Source organism: Cervus canadensis, chromosome 2, assembly GCF_019320065.1.
Source record: "Cervus canadensis isolate Bull #8, Minnesota chromosome 2, ASM1932006v1, whole genome shotgun sequence".
Classification (NCBI taxonomy): Eukaryota; Metazoa; Chordata; class Mammalia; order Artiodactyla; family Cervidae; genus Cervus; species Cervus canadensis.
Genome location: NC_057387.1, coordinates 89,114,388 through 89,133,886, shown reverse-complemented (window position 1 = coordinate 89,133,886; position 19,499 = coordinate 89,114,388). Strand labels below are relative to the sequence as shown.

At 40.7% G+C, this 19,499-nt stretch overlaps 1 protein-coding gene across 3 annotated transcripts in view; it reads right to left on the bottom strand.

The window, feature by feature from the left end:
• The window catches only part of ORC1 (origin recognition complex subunit 1), a 35,446-nt gene extending 15,978 nt beyond the window's left edge, over nucleotides 1-19,468 (bottom strand). The window contains exons 1-9 of one of the 3 annotated variants that reach the window (XM_043461323.1): nucleotides 19,279-19,468; nucleotides 14,457-14,531; nucleotides 13,684-13,783; nucleotides 12,767-12,894; nucleotides 10,962-11,140; nucleotides 9,473-9,791; nucleotides 4,929-5,298; nucleotides 3,695-3,796; nucleotides 1,585-1,780 (exon numbers count right to left, since the gene is read on the bottom strand). In XM_043461323.1, the coding sequence (XP_043317258.1) occupies nucleotides 1,585-1,780; nucleotides 3,695-3,796; nucleotides 4,929-5,298; nucleotides 9,473-9,791; nucleotides 10,962-11,140; nucleotides 12,767-12,894; nucleotides 13,684-13,778 (1,389 nt within the window). In that variant the 5' untranslated portion in view covers nucleotides 13,779-13,783; nucleotides 14,457-14,531; nucleotides 19,279-19,468. The remainder of the gene's footprint in view (nucleotides 1-1,584; nucleotides 1,781-3,694; nucleotides 3,797-4,928; nucleotides 5,299-9,472; nucleotides 9,792-10,961; nucleotides 11,141-12,766; nucleotides 12,895-13,683; nucleotides 13,784-14,456; nucleotides 14,532-19,278) is intronic. The other 2 variants (XM_043461321.1, XM_043461322.1) reach the window with 2 other exon arrangements.
• Between the last annotated feature and the right edge of the window lie 31 nt (nucleotides 19,469-19,499).

Sequence of the window (19,499 nt, the reverse complement as noted above, 5' to 3'; positions counted from 1 at the left end):
ATCCTAAATACTCTGCCCTGATACAGGGTAGAGTAGGAGGCATAAACTAGGTTTGATTCATAAGATCCTCCTCTATTCCACTCCCGTGAGTTGCATTTACTGATTAAAATTTTAAAAATCATCCCAAAGAAAGAAAGATTCTCCTTTAGACTTTTTTGAAAATATGGCCAACCTTTAGTTCAGAATTTCCACAATTCACTACATAGTACCCAGAGAAACCTCCCCAGATTTTTCCACTCCAGACCCCAGGGTCACTGTTCAGCTTAGGCTAACAGCCCTATTTTACTATTCTGTTCCTTGCCACTGGCTCACTAGAGCAGGCCTGCTACCCAGCAGTATCCACAGGGTTTTCACAAAGCACTCCCTTTTATGGGGGTGTTTCACCCACCAACCCTCTGCTTCCAGCCAAGCTATAAAGTGACAATCTCTGCACCTTTTCTCAGAAGCAGAGAAGCACTTAAGACTCAAATCAGCTTTTACATCTATTAACTTGGAGAAAACAGGAAAATAGTAACAAAACCTTGCTGAGAAGGTATTTTTTTAAAAAGGCTGTCCTCTGACCTTTTTCATTATGCTAAAGAGGGCCCCCCACAACCTAAATCCATTCTTCTGGGTGGGACTCAGAAAATGGAATCAAACCAGAGCTATCCCCTTATATAAGATTGCCTGGTCTCCAAAGGTAATCTATTGCAGAGGTCCCCAACCTCCAGGATCTAATGCTTGATGACTGGAGGTGGAGCTTACATAATAATAATAGAAATAAAGTGCACAATAACTGTGATGTGCCTGAATCATTCATCCCTAAATCCACACACCCCCTCCCCCAACCCAGTCCATGGAAAAACTGTCTTCCATGAAACCAGTCCGTGGTGCCAAAAAGGTTGGGGGCTGCTGAATTGGATTTCTTTCCCTAAAGGTCTTTTGTTGACTTCAACCCAAGCTCAATCACATTTTTCTTGATATGGAGAAATAGAGATCAGCTTTAGAAAAAAGCCTCCTAATTAGGCATTTCTAAATTGCTCTAAGGAACAAGATGCTTTATGAAGAAAAGTTTCCTAATATACTAATAGTCTCCTGGAAGGTCACAATAACATAAGTTAAAGGCCCTGAGAAGTCATGTGACAGTGAAACCAATATAACTTTGTTTAATCCAAACATTTTTCAAACATATCTGAACACAGTAGGACCCTCTTTTCTCAGTAGTTTTCAGTGCTCTGCTCAATTTCACACAAAGCAGGCAGATGTCCCCATTTTCAGTCCGTGGGTTCACTTAGAACCTTTCCTCGATGAATACACAAGCACACTATTCAATATTCTTTAATAACCTATATGGGAAAAGAATCTGAAAAAGAACTGATATATGCATAGCTGAATCAACTGGCTATACACCTGAAACACACTGTAAATCCACTACCCCCTCCCCCCGCAAAAAAGCTTTCCTCTATGAATATTCCAAGTGGCATAGCTTTGAATTTGAGAGTCGTGTTCTCAAAATCCAGCTGTTACTAGTTGTATGACTTTAGTCATCACAATTTCTAAATTAAGTGAGGAGCTTCACTGGCAATAAACCTAAAAGAACCTTACAGTTTTCTTTGGTGTCTTGGAGGGGGTCTGTAAGGATGACTTCATGGAGGAGCGTAGGTTCCTGGACACACTATTGGGTGTTCTCCTTGAAAGCGGGGTTGTGGAAGCCTCTTCCTCCTCACTGTCACAGTCTGAAATCTCGGCTGCTGGCAGAAACTCTTCATCACTTTCGTCACTTTTACTGTTACCTAAAAACCTAAACGGCAGGACATGTTATTTTCTGATATTCAGTGTGTGAAGTCTAAATAAGAAGCTCCGAACAGGTCAGTGTGGATGCGAGTATTGCAGTCTCTCCTGCAACTGAGCAATATCAGATGTACTCCAGTTCTTGAGCCCTTGCTACCGAGAAGCTCTGCTAAGGGCTTTATTTATATTATTTCATTAAACCCATCAACAACTTTGTGACTTGTATATTACTCCCCATTTTACAGATGCGGAATCGACAGCTTAGAAAGGTTAAGTAATCTTCCCAAGGTTACACAGATAGTATTAGGTTGATGCAAAAGTAACTTCAGTTTTGTACTGGTGAACTTTGCTGTTGGATATTGTAATACATTCTTAAATACATGTCGTTACGCGATACATCAACTCAATGCGTATTTGTTGCTTTATGTTTTTTTGCTAATGACATTACTTGCTGTTTATTTTATATTTATTTTAGACTAGGGAAATGATGTTAGACAAAAGGCAAATTCAACCAATTTTCTTATTTGAGTTCAAAATGGGTTGTACTTGCTGAGTTGTGTCTGATTCTTTGTGACCCCGTGGACTGTAGCCTACCGGGCTCCTCTGTCTATGGAATTCTCCAGACAAGAATATTGGAGTGGGTAGCCATTCCTTTCTCCAGGGGATCTTCCCGACCCAGGGATCAAACCTGAGTGTCCTGCATTGCAGGCAGATCCTTTACCATCTGAATCACCAGGAAAGCCCCTCATCGAGGCTGATCCTCTTACAACTACACAATAAGTTGCTGAAGAACTTAACACCGACCTTTCTACATTCTACACTCGGCATTTGAAGCAAATTGGAAAGGTGAAAAAGCTTGATACCTGGGTGCCTCATGAGCTGACCACAAATTTAAAAAATTGTCATTTTGAAGGGTCATCTCTTATTCTATGCAACAATGAACCATTTCTCAATTGGATTGTGACATACAATGAAAAGTGGATTTTATATGACAACTGGCGACAACCAGCTCAGAGGTTGGACCAAGAAGCTCCAAAGCACTTCCCAAAACCAAACTTGCACCAAAAAGAGGTCATGGTCACTGCTTGATGGTCTGCTGCCAGTCTGACCCACTACAGCTTTCTGAATCCCAGAGAAACCATTACATCTGAGATATATGTTCAGCAAATCAATGAGATCCACCGAAAACTGCAAAGGCTGCAGCCAGCACTGGTCAATAGAAGGGCCCAATTCTCCACAACACCACCTGACTACACGATGCACAGCCAACGCTTCAAAAGTTCAACGAATTAGGCTATGAAGTTTTGCCTCATCCACTATATTCACCTCACCTCTTGCGACCAACTACCACTTCCTCAAGTATCTCAACTTTTTTGCAGGGAAAACACTTCCACAACCAGCAGGAAGCAGAAATGCTTTCCAAGAGTTCCTCAAATCCCAAAGCACAAATTTTTACGCTATAGTAATAAATAAACAAACTTATTTCTCGCTGGCAAAAATGACTTGATTGTAATGGTTCCTATTTTGATCAGTAAAGATGTGTTTGAGCCTAGTTATAATGATTTAAAATTCGCGGTCCAAAACTGCAATTATGTTTGCACCAACCTGATAAATGACAAAGCCTAGGTTCAAATCCAAGTCTACCAGAATCAAAGTTCATGTTCCTAGGCACCCTACCAATAGTCTTGCTGGGTGGAATGATTATGGGGCCCTGGGAGCCACCTAAGCCCAGGGCACTGTTTCTTGCCCCTTTCAAACTATGATGTTTATGTGAAATGAACACAATTCCAGACATACTAGGTAAAGGTAAATTTCAATGGATTAGCAAATAACAAACAAGAAATGTTAAGAGGATTTAAGAAATAGGATTATAGATTTCACAGATGGCAGTGATGTTTTTCTGCCTGCCAAGGAGCAGTCTTACCTAAGCTGCTGCCTAATCCGATTCAAAGTCAAGAGAGAACTCTTCCTGCGGATACGGGAAGTAGAGTTAGCTTCATCCTGAACTTCTGGCTCTTTGCCCTCCCTGCAAGATATTACAGCAAGATTGCGGAAAGTGGTGTTGGGTGCCAGCTCTCAGCAGCAGGACTGGAAGCGAGTCAGGCAGCCTGACAGGCTCCTATTCTTTTGGCTACTTTGGAAGGAGATAAGCAAAATTTGCCAAAAAGTTTATAATGGAAGTTTGACTCAAACCCAAAGATTAAAGTTTGCCAAAAGCTTATCATTTAAATTAGACTGATCACCTCCCCAACTAGAAATCAGAATATATTAATACTAATTCTACACAGAGTTTTTTATTCTTTTTAAATTTCTGATGTATCTGTAATTTACTGTCCACTCAAGGTTAGCAGCAATGCAGGTATACTCTTAATGCAAAGCATTTATCAAGAAATCTAAGTAAAGGACTTTACTGGAACTCCAGTGCTTAAGACTTTGCCTTCCAATGCAGGGAGTGCAGGTTTGATCAAACCAGGTTTGATTCCTGGTTGGTAAACTAAGATTCCATATAACTTGGGGCTAAAAATCCAAAACTTAAACAGAAGCAATATTGTAACAAATTCAACAAAGACATTAAAAATGATCCACATTTTAAAAAAAAAATCTAAAAAAAAAAAAAAAAAAGAAAACCAAACAAAATCAGAAAAGCCAGGTGCTAGAGTTTCTGAGCAGGAAACACTGAAATTTCAGGATTGTCAAATTTGTACAGCCCATGATATACAAACAATGCCCAGCATCAAACTTCAGAGTTGCTTTGGTGCATTATCTTCTTGTATTTTATGTATTTGAAAATGGTTTCCAGTTTACAAAAAAGAAAAGAAAGAAACTGACCAAGAAAATCACTGTTAAAATGTGATAAAGAGCCAAGCAAGTAATGAAATCCAAGACTGTGAAGCAATTCAGAATTATCTTCTGAAGCAGCAATCCCCAAAGGACAGCTGGGTATATCAGAATCATCCTAAGAGTGTCTCTAAAATACAGATTCCTGGGCCCAACACTTGGAGACTGATTCACTGCATCTGGGGAGAGGCTCAGAAATCTGGATTTTAGAAAAGCTGGTGATTCTATGACACAGATTCACTGGCTGTGACCCACACATTGGACATCATGTGAAGCAGCTTGATTTGCTCTGTGGGAGGCAGGGTAACATCCCCAGTCACCTTCTTTCGATGTATTCTGGTTTCAGAATCACAGAAGTCACTACCGAGGATTTCCGTCCCCCACGGGTAGGAGTAAGTGTTCTTTCTTCACTAGTCTCTGTTGTTTTCAAAGCTGGGACTCGAGTTCTCAGGATCATGCCATGATCAGGTGAAGTCTTCTTGGCATCTTTGGTACAAGAGTGTTGAATCTCTCCAGTTTTCTCTGGGGCTTTCAGAGCTGGAGACAAGGTCTGAGAACCATCAGGCAGAGACCTCTTTGAAGGTGACATGATCTCAGAGAAAGCCACTTTCCGTTTCATTCTTCCAGGAGAATCCAATGAGGCACATGAAGTCGCCTGGGAAATCCTTGTGTTAGGAGTCCTAGGGAAACCTAAGTTCAAGAGAAATCACCATAGACAGTGTGTGAATTTTATGACAAGCACTGTACAGATCCCTAATCTCTTTAGAGATAAATTCTTTCACTGAGTGATACAAAACATGAATTATTCACATTTGGAATTATTCTATACTTTCTTTTCCCAGGTCAGGTAGCTCTAATATTTTTGGTCTCTCTCTTAAATTCTATGGGTAATTTTGCTAGCTGGAACAGTTAAATCAGCCTTCACAGATAAATGTTCAAACATCAGGTTTTCCATGAAGTCATCTCCCAGAACAGTTGTTCTCAACCAGGGTGATACTGCACATCCTCAAACTCCATTCAACCCCATCTGAACTTTATTCCAATGGCTCTGTTGAGTAACACGAAGGCCTTACATTTTTCTTAACCCAGATTATACCAGTGGAGAGATGGATCCTGCAGGCAATCAAATGGGTTTTGAGAATACACAGAACCACATTTGGATCTCCTCCAATTTCATCATGATCAAAGGCATCAAGAACCTGGACATTCATTCATAGATGAACAGCTCATCAATTGAGCTATTAAAATGGCAAGGTATATACCAGGTGCTAGGAGACAAAAGTTGAATGAGACTCAATCCTGGTTTCCATCCGTAAGATATTCTAGTCTAACGGGGCAGATGAGATGCATAAATGTCTATAATATCAAGTTTAATAATGATCCTAAAGCATCTAGTGCTAATAACTAGGGCTTCCCAGATGGCTCTAATGGTCAACAACCTGCCTGCCAATGCAAGAGACCATAAGAGATGCGGGTTCAATCCCTGGGTCAGGAAGATCCCCTGCAGGAGGGCATGGCAAGCCACTCCAGTATTCTCGCCTGGAGAATCCCATGGACAGAGAGGCCTGGCGGGCTACAGCTCTTGAGACAGGCCTTGAAAGAAAGGCAAAATTTCAACAGAGCTGAAAGGGGAAGGAGGGGGATGAGAGAAGGGAATAACTGAAATTGATGTGAGCTAAGACAGCGAGACAGGAAAGCAATGGGCAGAGGCGTTCACTTCAGCCACAGCACCGGGTGTGTGTGGAACTGCTGCTGCAGACAAGGCAAGAAGTCATCCAGGACCTGTGTGGTAAATATGAGGGTAACGCGTGTCTGGATTAATATAAAAATGTCCCAATACCCTAGTCTCCCTTATGCCTCATTTCTCCATCTTTCTGTCAAAAAACAATCTGTAATATTTTCCTCATAACTACCACATCTAATTATGTAACTGTGTCAAGTTTAAATTTCTTACCCTAACTTTCATGGTCCTACAAAATCAACAGTGAGAAAAACACCGCAATTATTTCAAAATGGTGACTGTACAAATTATTTCTTTAGTAGTCGTTTGCATGTCCAGAAAGTTTCATACGTTCATATTCAGTGCCTAAATATACAGAAACTGTGGAAAATTCTAAGAGATGGGAATACCGGACCACCTTACCTGCCTCCTGAGAAACCTGTATGCAGGTCAAGAAGCAACAGTTAGAACTGGACATGGAACAACAGACTGGTTCCAAATAGGGAAAGGAGTACGTCAAGGCTGTGTATTGTCACCCTGCTTATTTAACTTATATGCAGAGTATATCATGAGAAACACTGGGCTGGATGAAGCACAAGCTGGAATCAAGATTGCCGGGAGAAATATCAATAACCTGATATGCAGATGACACTACCCTTATGGCAGAAAGCGAAGAACTAAGGAGAATCTTGATGAAAGTGAAAGAAGAGCGTGAGAAAGTTGGCTTAAAACAACATTCAGAAAACTAAGATCATGGCATCTGGTCCCATCACTTCATGGCAAATAGAAAGGAAAACAATGGAAACAGTGAGAGACTTTATTTTTTTTTTTGGCTCCAAAATCACCGTAGATGGTGACTGCAGCCATGAAATTAAAAGATGCTTGCTCCTTGGAAGAAAAGCTATGACCAACCTAGACAGCATGCTAAAAAGACATTACTTTGCCAACAAAGGTCTGTCTAGTCAAAGTTATGGATTTTCTAGTAGTCATGTATGGATGTGAGAGTTGGACTACAAAGAAAGCTGAGTGCCGAAGAATTGATGCTTTTGAACTGTGGTGTTGGAGAAGACTCTTGAGAGTCCTTTGGACTGCAAGGAGATCCAACCAGTCCATCCTAAAGGAAATCAGTCCTGAATAGTCACTGGAAGGACTGATGCTGAAGCTGAAACTCCAATACTTTGGCAACCTGATGTGAAGAACAGAATCAATGGAAAAGACCCTGATGCTGGGAAAGATTGAGGGCAGGGGGAGAAGGGGACGTCAGAGGATGAGATGGTTGGATGGCATCATCAACTCGATGAACATGAGTTTGAGTGAACTCCGGGAGTTGGTGATGGACAGAGAAGCCTGGCGTGCTGCAGTCCATGCGGTTGCAAAGAGGCAGACACGACTGAGTGACTGAACTGAGCTGAAACATACATTATACTAAGAAGTTTCAAGAATACTGAATGAACTTGGCACTGAAACAGAAAAACTAAGGACACATAATAGGATGAGGATGAGCTCATAGGATGGCCATGGAGTAGCTGTCAGACATGTTATTAGTGAAAGAAGTTAAGGGCGAAAATGTATCCAGTATGGTACTCTACTGGCTAAAAAATAATGGGAAATAAAATTAGGAGGAAAATAAACCGGAAACTAATAAAATTTATTACCTATAAAAGATGAGGTAGAAGCAGGGCGAGAGGATAAAGAAAGGAATGGGACTTCTCTGAGGACACTCGTCTTAAACAGTTTTGACTCTGTGCTAATGTTTCACATGTTTTAAAAGTCAAAGATGGGAAAAGCCCTAAACTTAAACATAAATGAAAGAACTTAACGGTTTATCACCAATAAATAACGATTAGCAGAAGAAAAATATTTAATCAAAGTAACATTACTGCCTCAATGGAATATATTTGAAAAATATAAGGAATAACAAATCAATTACTATTTGGAATTATGCAACATGGGAAAGATGAAGAACTCTGTGGTGTAGATTAGAAGTATCAGTATGAATTTAAGAGTTTTAACATTATAACAAATATATATATTTCTTAGTTCTTCCACTAAGGATCTAAAAGCAATGTCACCTTAGTAGCTGAGCTCCTAAAGAATTAGCTGATTATAGGGCTTAACATCAGTAATCATTAAGAAAATGTTAATAATGATATACTACCTCACACCCGTTAGAATAGCCACAATCAAAGCCACAGAAAATAACAATATAAAATAACAAGATCTAAATACTTAGTGAGGACATGGGGAAATGGAACTCTAGTGTTATTGATGAGAATGTAAAAAGAAAATTGATGCAGCTGTCATGGTTCCATTTCTGAGTACATACCCAAAATGAAGGCAGGGACTCGATAAGATATTTGTAAACTCAACTTCATAGCAGCATTAGTCACAATAGCCAAAAGGTGGAAGCAACCCACATGTCCATTGACAGTTGAATGAATAAATAAAATGTGGTATATGTGTACAATGGGCTATGATTCAGCCTTAAAAAAAGAGTAAACCTTACTCCAACAAGCCAAAGCAATCTTGAGAAAGATGAACAAAGCGTGATGCACCATAGTCCCTGATTTGAAGCTGTTATTGGGCTGGCCAAAAGGGTCATTCAGGTTTTTCCGTAAGATGGCATGGAGAAACCCAAATGAACCTTTTGGCCAACCCAATACGAAGCAATAAGTCATCCAAACAGTTTGGTTTTGTCATTAAAAACAGACACACAGACCAATGGAACAGAACAGAAAGCCCAGAAGCAAACCCAAGTATATATGGTCAATTAATTTACAACAAACGAGCCAAGAATATACAAAATGTAGAAAGATGGTTGCCAGAGGATGGGGCATGAGGGAATGGGAAGTTATTGCTTAAAGGTTGGAAAGACTGTTTTAGAAGAAGATGAGGATGGTCATACAACAGTGTGAATGTACTTCATGCTACTAAACTGTACACTTTACAGTGTAAATGTAAAATGGTTTACATTTTACAGTGTAAAATGATGAAAATGGTCAATCTTATGTGACACATATTTCAAGATATGTCAGTACTTGGCCCACTGCTGCACTAACTCAATGCTGTACTGTAGCATGAATTAATATTTTACCATTTTCCTTTAGCCTCAATATTGCCCACCATCACCCATTTCACACTTACCACTGAGCTCCAGCCTCTTCCTTGCCCTTGGGGTGACAGGATGGGAAGCAGTGTGACGAGATTTGGAAGTGGAATGCCTTGATTCAATCCTTTTGACTGCATGTTCTGTTGTGGTCCAAGAAGGGCTTTCTGTACTCTTAGTTTTGGCTTCCGTGGACTTCTGATATCTATGATTGTCTTCTTGAAGCTTATTCAACTGAGCAAATACTTCTGGAGGTAGTGGTTTGAATTTTTTCTCATTCCAAGATAGTTTCACAAAGAATGTCTTCTCATTTTTCAGATCTATAGGTATGACTTCATCTGGGGCTAAAGCTACCACCTGAATTTAGGAAGTACAGATGATAGAAAGAAAGGAGAAGCAAAAGAGTCAAGGAATGTTCTAGGAGTGCTATGATTAAAAAGCATGTAAGTCTGCATTCTTACCAGGAACATTACTTTTCTAAACAAAAAAGGCATGAACATGATATAGCATATTTCCACAGACTCCTCCTTGCCGATATGAATACCTTATGTTGTTTTTTCAATCCATTTTATTCACCGAGGCCAGATTTCCCCACAAAAACTTCTCTAAGCATAGTCTACAATGCTTCAATAACCTACAGTGGTTACCCACTCTAGCAAGATTGGATTACTTAAACTGATTTGCAGTGATTTCTAAATTTGATCCCACTTTATCTCTTGAGTCCTCAATACTCTTCAAAATGGCTTCCCACCACTAGTTGACTGTGGCTTTTCACAGTCCTGCTCATTCCAACCATGGTGTTCCTGCCTAAACACCTTTCCTGCCTTTCCAAATCCACCCATCTAGCTGCTTCAATTTCTACATCTGCCTTTCACTTCTTCACTCATTTAACTCAAAGGTTAATTATTTTGTGGCACACAATATGCTGAGCCCATAGATTGGAAAAATCTGATTATAGTCCTGCCAAGCCATGGTTTCCTTGTCCTACCAACCACCTAATCACATGATCACATCATGACCTAAACCCATTTTGGAGGCCTGAAGTAGCTTGAGAAATAATCCACACCCTAGTCTCCAGTGTCCCAGCTCAGCCTACACCTCATTAGAACCTGATTTATCATAAAATCTCATAACACATATTTGCCTGTAGCAATTAGCACTCTTTGTACTGATTTACTCAAGGTGAAGTCCTCATTTAAGCATGCATATTCAGCCTCACAATGCTTTATGCCTGCCACAATCATAGCTAAATATAATTTCCCACTGAGATACTTTTGCCAATTTCTGCTCTTCCCTCAGGTCACAACCTAGATGTCGCTTCCTCCAGAAGGCTCCTAACACATGGTGAGTGCGTTCAGTAAATATTTGTTGAAAGGAAGTAGGCAGGCAAGCAGAGACAATGACAAACAGGAAAAATTCATTTCTGTGAGGTAAACTAGAGCTAGTAACATCTTTGAGGCCATGCAGTTTAGCAGTCAAGTCATAAATAAGCTTCACAACAGAACGGAGGATCAAGGTACCACCTACCCGCACACAGCCAATGATGGTCTCGACATTAATGTTGCTGTTACAGGCAGGGTTGTCATACCAGAATATCTCTTGTGTGTCAGGCTTCCGGCCCAGCAAGTGCTGTTTACAGACAGGGACTTCACAGAATCGGATAAACCACTGTACTCGAGCACGTTTTTTGGAATAAGGTTCAGAATCTAGGAAGGACCGATGGAAAAGGTAAGGTTAAGAAAACACGATAACATTTCATTAAGCACTTCTTATGTGCCAGACACTGTGCTAAGTACTTGATGACACTTGATTAATACATTATCCTTAATCCCCACCATAATTGTACAAGGCAGACACTATGGCTATCTCCCTTTTACAGGTAAAGCAATCCCATTACAGGGACCTTAAGTAATGTGTCAAAGGTCACAGGACCAACCAGCTTGCTGACTCCACCCAGCACCCATGTTCTTCTCATTTTGCCCCACTTCCCAATGGTGTTATCAGTCATCAAATAAATTATAAAAGGCATTTGAGAGGAGCAATTCTAATCACAGGCACTGAACAAACTTTGCAAATCTGTGGAAAACTCCCAGTAAGACTCAGACCATAAGCTACTGAGCTGACTTCTGGCAAATGTGTGCTTGCAGTCTTCAGCTTTATCATTGTAACGCTTTCCCATTGTAATGTACTGCTAACATCACTCACTCCACACCAGTCTTCGCTCCAAGCGAAAGCACATACACTCTTAGTGCCACTATCACCATTGCCTCGTCTCTTCCTTATCTTGCTTCAGAGAAAGACTGAAGCCATTTGATGTAGCACGACACACAAATTCTAAAATCTCGATACAGAAAGGTCCGAACCACAAATACAAAAGCCCACCCTGCTGACGTGCTCCCCCTAGTGGACGTGAGATTGATGACGTTTTCCTCCATGCTTCGTGAAGTATCTTCTGTCTCTGCAACGTGAAACATCTTCATCCACTCTATCAGTACTTTCAGGGATACAAACTGCCACAGGCTAGGACTAACTACTACACACTCTTCTCCCAGCTTTTGGAAGAAGCAGTTTTATATAGTTTAAATTGTTATCCTTCATCTTCCTTTTGGAATTCTGCCCCATTTCTACTTTTCAGTGCTCTTCTCTACTCTGCAGAGGGTCAATAGCAGAGAAAATGAGCAGCAGCTTGAGTGTGGCCTTCCAGGTCCCATTTAACACTCCTTTCCCTTTGGCTTCTCCAGCTTTAAGGGCAGTAGTGGCGTTCTGCCCTTATTGATCTCTGGAAAGCACCAATTTTTGCTCTCCTACCTTCTCAACACTTGTATACAAGTCCCTCTGGGTAAATAAAACACCTCGTGTTTTTGTTTTTCTGACTGAACATCAATCAACTAATACACCTTCCCAATCCAACTTAAGAACTCCCTGGTAAAAGTAACTTTGCATTTGCAAAATTACTAACTTCCTGATGCCAAAATAAAGGACACATTTCTATTAGAGTGCAAATCACCTATTTTTTCCCTTCCCCGCCTCTTCCTAAATCATCCTTTCCACTTCAACAATCCTGCCTTCACGGCCATGCTCACCCGCTCCTAGAAATAATGGAAAAGCTAAATTATTGAGACCCCCCAATCCCACTCTTTCCCAGTACTGCTCTAGTGAGTAAAGACATTCACTAGGTAGAAGAGGGTATAGCTGGTGCTTAAGTGACCCCATGTGCACACCCGATATACTGCTCTGAGCAGAGGAATCAGTAACCACCCTTCTTCCCCATCATGGAGTACTTCCCAATCATTCACAACAAGGAATGCTTTTCATTCCAGCCCCAAACTCACCGTCTTCAAACAACTCAACCAATTTAGCAACATATGGATTTTCATTATCATCCCCCTCAATCAACACAAACTGTCCAACTTGGATGTGAATCTCAGTCGAATAACCTTCTCTTTTCATACTCATCTCTCTAGGAAATAACAGAGAAACAAGTTAGGAAATCTGGTAGGGTGGGCCAAGCTCTTCAGACCCCTTGGCACAGAAGAATATGCTCTTTAACTGGAAAATCTCCTGAATAGTTTCTCTCTGCTGACCAATTATACTAGAAACCAATATACCAGTCATATGCAAGTGTAGATGAAATGAGTTAAATGAATTGTTTTAGCATGGATGATTAATCCAGAGGCCTTCTGTATGAACCCTAACTTCTCTCATTTATTTACAAAGAACAACAAAGGCTTCCTAAAACATGAAAGCTGCCTAAGAGCAACATCAAATTGTTCAGAGACGTCTTGGGTGAAGAGGATATAGTAACATCTGATCCTACCCTGCTAGCATGCAGAATTACACAGAACCTGTCTGAAATAGGTAAGACATTATCATACATTTCAAATTTTATTAACCTGACATAATGTCTTCCTGTATCACTAGCTGCTCTATTTATGCTACTATCTTCTTCCATCTAACAAACCCCTGCTCCCTTACTGTCAATTCATATTTACTGTCCCTCTGGGTCAGGAAGATCCCCTGGAGAAAGGAATGGCTACCCACTCCAGTATTCTTGCCTGGAGAATCGCATGAACAGAAGAGCCTGGTGGGCTACAGTCCATGGAGTCGCAGAGTCAGACATAACTGAGTAATCATAAGCACACACACACACTCCTCAACCTATAATAACTAGGACACTTTGGATACAAGTTATTAACAGCTTAGCTTGGAGAAGCTATTAGTTTCGGTACTAAAGAATTCTGTCACTCACTTGTAGGTTTGGTAGTGTAGTTTTTGATCCAACGACGGCCTGCCAACCCACAAATAAGTTTTTCTGGTCCTTAGTCTTGCAGAACAGTACGCCATGGCTCCTGTGTAAAAGTCACTAACTCTGAGTTAACATGACATGCTCTGATGAATTCAAGGGCACAGTTCCTGCCTTCAATGGGTTCAGCCTTCTTTTCTGCCCCTACCACACTCCCACACATTTTAGGCTTAGAAAAAAAACTTTTTGAGGAAAAATTCAGGCTCTACAAAGATCAAACATACGCCATTCAGTATTATCTGGCACTATGCCTTATCTCTTCCTATCCAGGGAAATAGAAAGGTCAATATAAGAAACTACAGATATTTAGAAGTACTTGACACAAGACACAACGCGATAAGAAACATCTGCCAACATGAAACTAAAAACCAGTGATACAGTAGTTTTAAGTGTCTTTATAACATTTATAATCTAGGCAGGGATAAAATAAAAATGCACGAAAGGACAACTAACAGTACAAAGAGCCAAGAGAAAGAGCCAGAAAGGCTAAGGTAAAGGACCGGGTCTGTTGACTGTTCCGGGAGGAAGGGTTTCTTAAAGGGGTTTTCTAAACTGAATATTGAATAATGGATAGCTAATTGATAAGATGGATGAAATGAGGGTTTCCAAGGGATGGAGGGAAAAACATGCAAGAGGCATTTGGGGGAATGGCAATGGATTTTATCAAATCTATCATTCCACTTACATTAAAAACAAAACAAAATTCCAGTGTCACTAACCTGTACTGCTCTGGCAGTTGGAAGGAGTATTTTTCTTTGCAACTGATAGGTCCTAGATATACGTACTGTGAATAGCTGAAAAGAAACGATTGTATTAAAGTACATGAAAAAGAAAAGACATTTTACTGACAATACTGAAATGTGAATGAAAAATCCAAACATATTTAACAATCTTTACAATTTGGAAGCGGCAATCTATTAGTCCTAATAACAATGCCGATTCATCATCTTAAGTTTGCTATTAAGAAAATAATAACTTTCCTTTAAATTCAGTGCTTTTCTTATACAGCTAAAGTTTGACAAAACTGGGTTTAAAAAAATTTTTTTTTAATCCAGCCTGACAGAATACTCTGACTTACTGAGAGAGGGACCAATAATTTCAGTCCATGTAGAAAACAATAGAATTAGAACAGTCTATAGACATCCTGATTAAATAAGCTGGTTTCCTAAAGTTCAGTAGCAGTATGTCCTACATTCTACTTGGGAACATTTTGACCCATAAGATTTTCTGCTTTTAAAATATGTATTTTTTTAATATACTGTGAGGAAACTAATTAGCAAAAAGAAGATATCGAGTCAGTAAATGCACAGCTTACAAATGATGCCTCAATGATTACTATTAAGAACATTTAGAGTGTAATTCACAACACAGTACTACTAAAATCAATCTAATTTTAACAAAATACATCTAGAAATGAACAAACAGCAGACCAAGGAGTTAACACAGGTTGGAGACTTGAGTTCAAGTAAAAAATGCATTTGTGTTCATTATATCCAATAATCTTTTGATAAAATATTAATAAAAGTGTTTGGATCTCAATAAATGTCCAAGGGAATATATGAACTCTAACTTCCTTTCAATATATGTTCCTTTTAATGGAAGATGTAACATGGAACTATTACAGGTTTCACCTTTTCACCTTTCCACAGTGAAATCAGGCAAAATAGGCTACAGAGGTACAGACAAAAGATCCAAGTAAATAAGTTCCATCATTTTTGAAAAAAACGGAATATCACTGAGAGTGATATTATAGCAAATTGGAATCTCCCAACACATTTTCTTCCCTGGTGGCTCAGATGGTAAAGAATTCACCTGCAATGTGGGAGACCTGGGTTCAATGCCTGGGTTGGGAAGATCCCCTGGAGAAGGGAATGGCTACCCACTCCAGTATTCTGGCCTGGAGACTTCCATGGACTGTGGAGTCACAAAGAGTCCCTGGGGTCCATGGGGTCGCAAAGAGGCAGACACGACTGAGCGACTTTCACTTTCACGCAACACATTTTCTACAATTCTTGAATAATCTAACTGAAGAATAGATGCCCTGATTTGTCACATTATCTATGATATTTGGTTACACTGGCACAGGGATCTCATTTTTTCAAACCAAAAACTGGCATAGAGAAGGACTATCTCCATACTCCTCAGGTATTCATGTATATCTAAGGGCACCAGATCCATGCTTTCAATGATTTTAAATAGAGACCATATTTTAGCTTACTAAAGCAGGCATCCTAGTTCAAAAACTAAACCAAGATAAAATTTAACACTCCTTTTCTAGATCATGAGCTCTATACACTGAGACCAGTATAAGCATATCTGTATGCAAGGGTGGATGATTTACCAAAGGCTGAGAAGGCAGGAGTATCAGAAGGCTCTCTGGGCCTGGATTACATAACCTGCCCCGTGTTGGTCTATCCCTGCATTCCAGGACACCTTTTCTAAATCTCAAACAGACCAAGGTTGTTAGTCCCCTCAGACTTATACAGTTGCTGTTCTCTCTTTTTGCATATCTTTGCAGCAATGGCTCAGATCTCAGTGCCAGTAAAACTTCCTCAGATAGGCCTTCACTGATGCTCAATGGAAAGTTACTCCCCACCCCTTTATACTGTCCTTCAGGGTCACATTCTACTGCACCACTCTATTATCAAAGCAATAACCATTATATTACTTTATTATTTTTTGTACGTTTTACATCAGAATGTTAAATTCCAAACGAGCAGGCATCTTGGGACCTTGTTTGGTCTGTTCATAACTGCATCCCCAGGGCCTAGGTTAAGACTTCACACATAATAGGTGAACAAATGAATGAACGAATGAACAGGTTTTTAAAAATCATTAAGACAATACCAAGTGTGATAAGGATGTAGAGTGGCCAGAACTCTCATACACTGATGGAGAGCGTATAAATTAGAAAGTGGAAAATTGATAGTATCTACTAAAACTGAACATGTGCATATCTTATGATCCAGTAGTCCCAACAAAATATATCCAACAGAAAAACAAATCATCAAAAGGCACAAACCAGAATGGTTGTAGCAGCACTACAAAGCAGTGAAATTAAACCAACCACGACTGCACACATGAGGAAAATCTTACAAAATTAACAATGCGCTAAAGGAATCAGACACCAGAAGAATACATGCTATATTGATTCCATATATACAAAGCTCAAGAGCAGGTAAAAGTAACCTATGGTGCTAGAAGTCAGACTAAAAAAGGAAACCTCAGTGACTGAAAGGAAGCACAGTGAGGGAATGGGGTGCTTCTAGGATGCAGGTTACACAGGTATGTTTTCTTCAAAACAACTCACTGCGCTGTACGCTTATGATGTGAACTTTCTATATGTAGGTTATTTTTCCATGAAAAGTTCAAAAAATTAATCAGGAGTCCTTCTGAAGAGGCAGCACTTTCCTACCCTTGACCCAGCATTGCATCTCATCATCAGCAAAGAGGTTTCCCAACAGGAGTGATGAACAGAGTGGAAAGGCAGGCCAGATTTGGCCCAGCAAAGACTTTGGCTTCTAGGAGATACGCATTACAGGCTCTCAATGTCGAAGATACCAGAAATCTTGAACATACACACTATCCAGTCCAGGAGCCACACCCAAGAAAAACAGATAGGAGAGTTGCAGAAAAAAAATAATAATGTCTGTGCTCAGTTACATCTGACTCTTTGCAACCCTATGAACTATAGCCCACCAGACTCCTCTATCCATGGGATTTTCTCAGCAAGAATACTGGAATGGGTTGCCATTTCCTCCTCCAGGGATCTTCCTGACCCAGGCATAGAACCCATGTCTCTGGATTCTTTACCACTAAGCCACAGGGAAGCCCTAAAAATAATGATAGCATATATTTTTTGATCCACCAAGACAGAGGGTAGAACCAAAACTCTAGCACTTCAAGATAGCAAGTTGTCCCAATGTTACACAGAATGGCACAGCCTTAATTCAAACCTTAAGCAGCTGGATTCCACTGACAGTGCTCTTAAGCGCTTCACCTTAGAACACCTTGTGTGAAAGTGAGTAATGTTAATACATGTCTAAGGGGAGGGTCACAAAGAGTCACACACGACTGAAAATACAGGCACACAAGAGTTTGCTTCTGGTATGCTTATTACAATAAGCCAGGCTTCTTACCTGCTGACTGAGAGGTCAAATGGGTCTCAATTTCCTTACCCATAAAATGCAAGTAATAATAGAAACTTGCTTTTATTCAACCAATATTTATTTATTAATCATCCATTCTGTGCTGGGGGCATTATTCTATGATCACTGAGGATTAAGTGAGAAAATGCAAAACGGTTGATTTATTTCCCCACTCTCTTTTTTTAAAAAAAAATTTATTTTTGGCCGCAGCATGCAGGATCTTAGTTCACCAACCAGGGATCGAATCCGTGCTCCCTGCAGTAGAAGCACAGAGTCTTACCCACTGGACTGCCAGGAAAGTCCTTCCCCACTCCCTTAACCTCTTGCATTTATTTATAAGGGACAGTGGCTTTTTTTGTTTTTGTTTTTTAATACTTTTGTCCTCTGTTACATTAAAAACTGTTGCAAAGCGACTTGATAAACATGATTTCGCAACAGAAACCTTCAATGGCATTCACATGGACCCAAAACAGCAGGAAAGAGGGTACCACTTTTACAGACAACCCTGGTGGCTCAGACGGTAAAGCGGCTGCCTACAATGCGGGAGACACGGGTTCGATCCCTGGGTGGGGAAGATCCCCTGGAGAAGGAAATGGCAACCCACTCCAGTACTCTTGCCTGGAAAATCCCATGGGAGAAGCCTGGTAGGCCACAGTCCCTGAGGTCGCAAAGAGTCGGACACGACTGAGCAACTTCACTTCACTTCAAAATAGAAAACTACCATATCTAATCATTGCAATTTGGCAGATAGCCCAAGGTAAGAATCTTACATCTCATTTCTCTAAGTCCAGTGCTTTTTCCAATTGCCAGAAGAGAAGGCCCTTCTATTTCGGGGTTAGACTAGAGAAAGTAAAAGACGTGCCACTGCAGTTAAGAGCAGCTCGTCTGGGGGGAAAAAAGATCTGAGTAGGAGCTCAGGCCCCTTAGTCACGAAAAGGGACTTAAGACTAGTCTCTTTTTCCCTCTGGGAGCAATAGCGACATCCATATCGAGTAATAACTTCTGCTGCTCCGCTTCCCTGTGATGCTTGTTACACTACCCTGAAAGGAAGAAAGATGCGATTGCTTCCCACGGGCCATGTGGATATAAGGTTCATATGACTCAGGTCACTACTGAGAGTCTCAAGTTGCTGAGGACAGGAGTATTCACGCTTCTCCGCTGTTGGCTTCCGGTTTCCCACTGCAAGATCGCAATCCCCGGCAGAGGCAGAAAGCTGTTAGAAATCGCCATGTGGAAAGTAAGACGTTCCTAATGCGCTTAGAACAGCGCCTGTCATTTAACAGGCGTTTAGTACATATCTGCTGAATGGATTTATGGCTGAATGAGTCCGCAGAGAACAAATTCCACAGTCCCGCGGCTCAGGTCCCTCTCCAGCCCGGGACGCCACACTCACCGGGCGCCAAAGCTTGTTGGAGCTGGGTGCAAGTCCTCCGCTTTCCAGCGTCCCCGCTTCAGGAGCTCGTGGAGCTGCAGCAAATCTACCTGCCCCAGGGGAACTCCTCTTAGAGATGCCAGCCGCGCACCAACGCCGAAACGGAAGCCTAGTTAGGAATGGAAAGAAGGTGGAGAAAAGGAAATTTCGCGCCAAACGCCGTAGCCCCGCCCCCCAGGGTG